The 6,258-nt window shown below is 36.9% G+C and overlaps 1 protein-coding gene across 1 annotated transcript; it reads left to right on the plus strand.

Moving 5' to 3' along the window:
- Positions 1-321: 321 nt before the first annotated feature.
- On the plus strand, positions 322-5,074 carry LOC108996993 (U2 small nuclear ribonucleoprotein B'' 2-like). The gene is made up of 5 exons (XM_018973065.2): positions 322-489; positions 1,936-2,108; positions 3,025-3,109; positions 4,043-4,122; positions 4,490-5,074. Exons 1-5 carry the CDS (start codon positions 417-419, stop codon positions 4,766-4,768), a joined length of 690 nt encoding a protein of 229 aa, XP_018828610.1. The 5' UTR covers positions 322-416; the 3' UTR covers positions 4,769-5,074.
- The last annotated feature ends 1,184 nt before the right edge of the window (positions 5,075-6,258 follow it).

Genomic DNA, 6,258 nt, shown 5'->3' on the forward strand with positions numbered 1-6,258 from the left:
TGTAGAAGATTTATAAGATCCAATGGGCTTTGACTAAAGGGGTGTCACTACTGAAAATGGTTGTATCCTTAAATTCAGGTTTGAGGGTTTTAAGTTCTTTAATTTAAGGTGAATAACTATCATTTAATATTAAATAATTGGTTTTAGGTATATAAGGCTTGGGAAGTGGGAATATCTTGTCTTCTATGTAGAACATGTAACCGCGACATTTCACAATGTTAAGGCGGGTATTTTAGCCCTAACAGATACGCTCAGTAATACATGGGAGAATTGGGCTGAATATAATCGAAGGCCCACAACCAGGCTGTTGGATTAAATTTCAAATCTAGGGCTCAGTCTGATTCGCTCCATCTCTCTCTCTCTCTCTCTCTCTCTCTCTGTGAGGCTGAAGAGTATTCTCACACTTCTGAGCGACCATGCTGACCGGGGATATACCTCCTAATCAGACCATATACATAAAGAATCTCAACGAAAAGGTCAAGAAAGAAGGTAAACGTCTTACTCTCTGTTTGCTTCCCGAGAAACCCAAGGAAACTATTAGAATTAGGCGAGAAAAAACTATTTTTTCTTTAACTCACATCAGCCGCATCAGTTAGGTTTCCAGTTATGTTGAGCGGTTCCGTTTTACTCTTACTTTTTGGCTAGAGCGGCGATAGTGCAGCACCAATTTCCGTTCCGGCTGGATAACTGCATACATATAAGTGTATTTTGTATTTTTATGCACTTTCGGGACAAATAAAATAGAGGATTAGTTGTTGAAGTGATTTCCATGGTATTGGATTTTGGTGGTGCCAATACCCTATTTTTGCCTTCGAAGGTCTGATTGCTGAATAAACGGTACAAATGGGAGCTTGTTTTCTTTTGCTTTAACTATGTCTTCCCAGCTATAGAGAGGGCTCGGGCTCTGGTTGAGACAAATTTATATAGTTATAGTTATAGAACTGGCAAGTAGCGATTAATCGATAATACGTTTGAAGTAGTGACTTATCGAAGGTAAGTTGTAAGTAGTGATTAATTTCTTGAGTTCAGAAATAAAATGTTTGAAGTGAAACTAAAAGAATGCCTTTGTGGTGGAGGTTAATCATATAGGTAAAATAGATCATGCCCGTTAGGCATTTATTTTGTAGAAAAGCTGTGAATCTTATGGTGAGGGAATATAAGGAAAATATTTGTATTCAATGCACGATTACTGTTCATGTATGCTTTAATTGGTCCTTGTATGAGCATGCGTGATTTGTGGATATTTCAATGGCTATGGTGAAGCCGAAGGGTTTAAGTGTCACATCAACACCTAATGTAGGGGGGAAATAAGAATTGAAAAAAACATTGAAGGTAATACACTGGCATATGGTAGTTTTGGCATGTAAGAGGAAACTCAGACATCTAGTTACGGTGCTGCCAATTTGTTGTAATATATGTGACTAGTTAATAACCATGCCAAGTGGCTGGTGGAGTGAAGATATGGAGACATATCTGCCCAGTTCATAGAGGTCATGTGGATTTCAGCCACATAATTTGATGGTTCAATTTCAGTATTACACTCATCCCCAGCACAAGAAAAAAAACTGTATTCCTTTGCTTTCTTCTAAAAAATCAGTATTTCATGTTGAAATTGGAACACCCCTGATTTTCTTTTTAACACCATGGTGAATTGTTCTATTAGCACGGAAAATGTGGGGAAGGCCAGAAGAGACATTATTCATGGGACAATATGACGTGGAAAGGTCTTAAATTCATTGATTTTGAACAAGTCAAGAAAATATTAGAGTCTTGTATGATATTCACCTAATTGTTTCCTTAAAGTTTGGACTTAGGATGTCTTGAATAATATTCTTGTATTTAATGGTTGCAACTTGGTTATATTTTCATACTGTACCTTAGTACTGAGCTTATCATGGGATTGATTCATTATTCTACTTTTTTCCCCTTTAACAGAATTGAAAAGATCTCTTTATGCCTTATTCTCGCAATATGGAAGGATCATGGATGTTGTTGCCTTGAAGACGCCCAAGCTTCGTGGACAAGCATGGGTTGTGTTTATGGAAGTAACAGCTGCCAGTAATGCAGTGCGGCAAATGCAGAACTTTCCATTTTATGATAAACCTATGGTGGGTCTTAAGAACCAATTTTATGTGTACTTCCTGTGTACTTGGGCATTGCCTAGTTTCATTCACATCAATAAAGATTATTACTTATAAAAAAAAAAAAGAACCAATTGGTACTTTGTTGCATATAGGGCACATATGCTTGTGTGTGGCCCGTGGATTTGTGTTAAAACTTCAATTCTTGAAACCAGGTCAATTTGCATGTAAATCTAATGCTGTTGCCTTATATCTTGAATTCTATCACATGAGATTATTTGTAGTTTTTGATGCTTTTGTCAAACTTAAACCATGTCTACCCATATGGTTGTATCCCTATTCCGGGGTTTACAGATCTTCGACTCTGTAGGCATTGCATTTCTTGTAAGGTCGAGGGAAGAAATTGATGTACTCATATGCTCAGTCCTCATTTACGTTTGGAAGTTGAGATTGTTTGAATTTGCTTGATACATTTTTAAGGAGGTTGGACATTTTCACCTGGTGAAATTTTTTACCTATGTGATTAATATCTAATTTCTCTCTTTTTTAGCCAGTTGTAAGCTCTGTTTGCTTTGTTGAAAGGTGTTTAACTTGCCAATATAAAAATAAGCACATGTGTGTGTGTGTGTGTGTGTGTGTGGATAGGTAGATAGATAGACCACCTAGACTTGTTGCATTTAATTTATTTTTTTATAATAAGCTAAGATAGAAACTTTGTGCTATGAAATTGTGTATACAGTGGAATTTCTATACTCACTAATATGTGAAGAAATATTTAATAATTTCTTAAATATAGCTGCTAATGTTGCCTTTGATTCAAATTCTACAAAATGCTGATGTTTTTAACTTATTTTTTCTTTCAAATTAGAAATCGCTTGCTGTATTATCATTTATTCAGTTGTCTACAAAGAAGTTTAAAGACTGCATTATTAATTTGGTGCAGAGGATCCAATATGCAAAAACAAAGTCGGACTGTGTTGCTAAAGAAGATGGAAGCTATGACAAGAAAAAGAAGCTAGAAGAAAAAGGTGAGAGAAATTCTTTTGCTGTAAAATATTGCTTCTCTTCTTCACTTCTTGTTACCATATCTTACATAATGTTGAAGTTTTAGATAAGAATGTTTTGTTGGAAATAGTTATATAACTTCGAGATGACCGAATCATTGCGAATTCAAGCATATAAGCATTCTGGTTACAACAAACGAATGATAGGGCTACTTGAGATGAGGGGTTATAGGAATGAAGACACACAAGACATGAAATCGGCTAATAATAACAATGGCCTTAAAACTTATGGCATCCCATAGATAAGGCGTGCCAGGGTGAGGTTGCTGTTCAATCCTATATGGGTGGATGAGCTATATTTGCCTCTGAAAAGGCCAAGAACAATAATAACAGCCAAGTATCTGCTTTTGTGATATGAAAGAACTAAGTTACTAGCACTTTTTGCTAGGCTACAGTGAGGAGGCTTCCACTGCTGGCTGGAATTGCAACATCATGATTCATGACAATATTATGCAAGCCTGTTCCATTGTCTTTTTCATAAGGGAAATTTATATTGCCATTGATTGATTATTAATTATGGTTTGCATGATTGATCTTTCTACGTATGTGTTTTGCCTTCTCTCATTAACAAAGTTATCTTGCTTGTAAAAAGAATTATTATCCCGGTTGCCCTTTTTATATGTGACAATCTTCTGGTAGCAGAAGCATGAATCTGTACATTTTTTTAAGGCAGTTCTTTGTTTTTTTTTTTTTTTTTGGGGTGAAGGTTGGAAAGCAAAGTTCTAGGACAAGGAATCAGATTTTTTATCTTCATGAAAGGGATCGTAATTCCACCTTTATAAATCCAGTTATGGGTTAACCACTTTCTTAATTCCAAGTGACCTCTCTCTCTCTCTCTCTCTCTCTCTCTCTCTCTCTCTCACACACACATTTTCTTACCTAAACTTGCATGTCCAGCTGAAAGAAAGCAGCGTGCTGAAGAAGCGCAGCAGTCTTCCAGGGCTAATGGTGCAACTGCTGAAAATGGAGGCTCAGCGGTAACTTTTTCCCCCTTCTTACTTTCGTCTCCCTTTGTTACAAGTGTTTCTGTTTGCATTTTTTTTTTTGTCTCTCTCTGGGCTAGGGAGCGGGCCCATCAAATATCACTATCTGTATCCTTATGGTGGCGCACAATTTATTTTTTAGAATGCTTACATGATCCTCTAGGTTGACCATTAACATATAGATATCAGGGGTGGAATGCTGGACCACATATACCATCGGTTACAAGCTTTTGCATTTCTTTAATCTCCCATGCCTACACTGATTTTTCTCTTTTCAGGAAAAAAAAAAAAAAAAATGAAATGGAGTCCACTATGCCTTGTTGATTGATATAATTTGGATTAAATTTTGTGTTATATGCAGGCCCCATTCCGCCAAGGAAAACCAAGCGTAAAAGAAACAGTAGCACCAAACAATATACTCTTCATAGAGAATTTGCCCTACGAAGCCACTAGTATGATGTTGGAAATGCTTTTCCAACAATATCCTGGATTTAGGGAAGTCCGGATGATTGAAGCAAAGCCAGGTATCGCTTTTGTAGAATTTGAAGATGACCAGCAGTCCTCAATGGCAATGCAGGCCCTTCAGGGCTTCAAAATCACACCTCAGAACCCCATGACCATCACTTTTGCCAAGAAGTAGTAACCAATATTATTTTCATAGCAATTTAAGTCCTTGAATTTTTGTGGGAATGTTTAGTTGTTGAAGAGTTTTATGCGTGCTGCAGTCTCCTTAGATCTTCAAGAAACCATAGTCCAGCTACTGATTTTCGCTACATCTGATTTAGATGAAAGCAAGAAACTCTTATATGGTAATTATGTTATTTTGTGGCGGTGTTATCTTGCGCTCTGTAATAGAGTTGAGAGGGATAACGAAAACGTACTACGGATGTGGATGTCTATAACATTAACTAACGTGCAAAATATTTGTGTTTTGTTTTTGTTTGTACGAGTTTTATGCCTCAACTTGTAAGAAGTAGAACTTGTTTAAATAGGGATTATGTGAGAACATGGAACTCAATTATTACCTTGACCAACCTTAAAACTATCCTTATGAAATGATGCTATTCAATTCGTTACTTCCGTATATAAGATGAATACGGAATGCATCCATCTAATTCTAGGCTTCGAGCATTGTCTATATTCTTCAATTAATTAATTATAAGATGGGTTGAACGTTGAAGCAACGTTATCTTGTTGGTTGGAAAACCCATTGTAACTCGTAAAAAAAAAACATAAATTAAACAACCCATTGTGAGATGGTGACAGAGGGGTCCCAGCTCCCACGTAACCCAGGTTATGTTCTGTAATTTTAGCGCGTCCAAATGAGACATGACGTGACCGAAAACTGACGAAGATTCAGAAGATTAGCCCAAAACAAACAAGTGGAAACCATTTAAAAAGGAAAACACTAAAGAACGATCCAGCACTAGGAGTTGGCCTGTCAATTGCGTGGCCGGTCAATTCACAGGTGGGCCGCACCCAGCAACAACACGCCTCCCGAAACACATCCTTGAATCGCGCGTGGGGAACAATACCCAGAAATATTGCTATATGGTCGGAGAACCGAAGAATCACGTAGAAATTAGCGCGTGAATTTGAGTCCGTAAACGATATAGTACGTATAATATTTTCTTTTGTGAAAAAAGCCGTACCATGTGCACTTGGATCTGTCCTTCCTCATATGTTCCTGCCCCGAATGTGATCCCTCCCGGCTGGACCCCACCCCACCCCACCCCACCCCACCCCCAGATCACATCTTGATTCTCCTAGTGCCGGTGGACACACATAAACCTTTTCTCAATGTCAAAAAATGCCCCCCTCTAAAAGCTACAATTTCTGTTTTAAAAAAATAAATAAAACCTTTTTTAATTTTGAATTATTTTTATGTGTTCAAAGTACCTTGCTATTATCTCTCAGGTTGTCGTGATTTACCAATTTTAGAACACATCACATCAATGTTTTCAAAAATAATAAGGTTTCGACGTTCTCTTTCTCGTATTCTACGGAAAGTACTGAATCATAGTTGTTTAAATATTTCTTTCATTGTTTTATTTTTATATATATATATACATATTATAAATGAATATCAAAATCCCATCTGAAGAATACATCTTTGAACGGTATTTTCGT

The sequence above is a fragment of the Juglans regia genome, chromosome 14 (genome assembly GCF_001411555.2).
Source record: "Juglans regia cultivar Chandler chromosome 14, Walnut 2.0, whole genome shotgun sequence".
Lineage (NCBI taxonomy): Eukaryota > Viridiplantae > Streptophyta > Magnoliopsida > Fagales > Juglandaceae > Juglans > Juglans regia.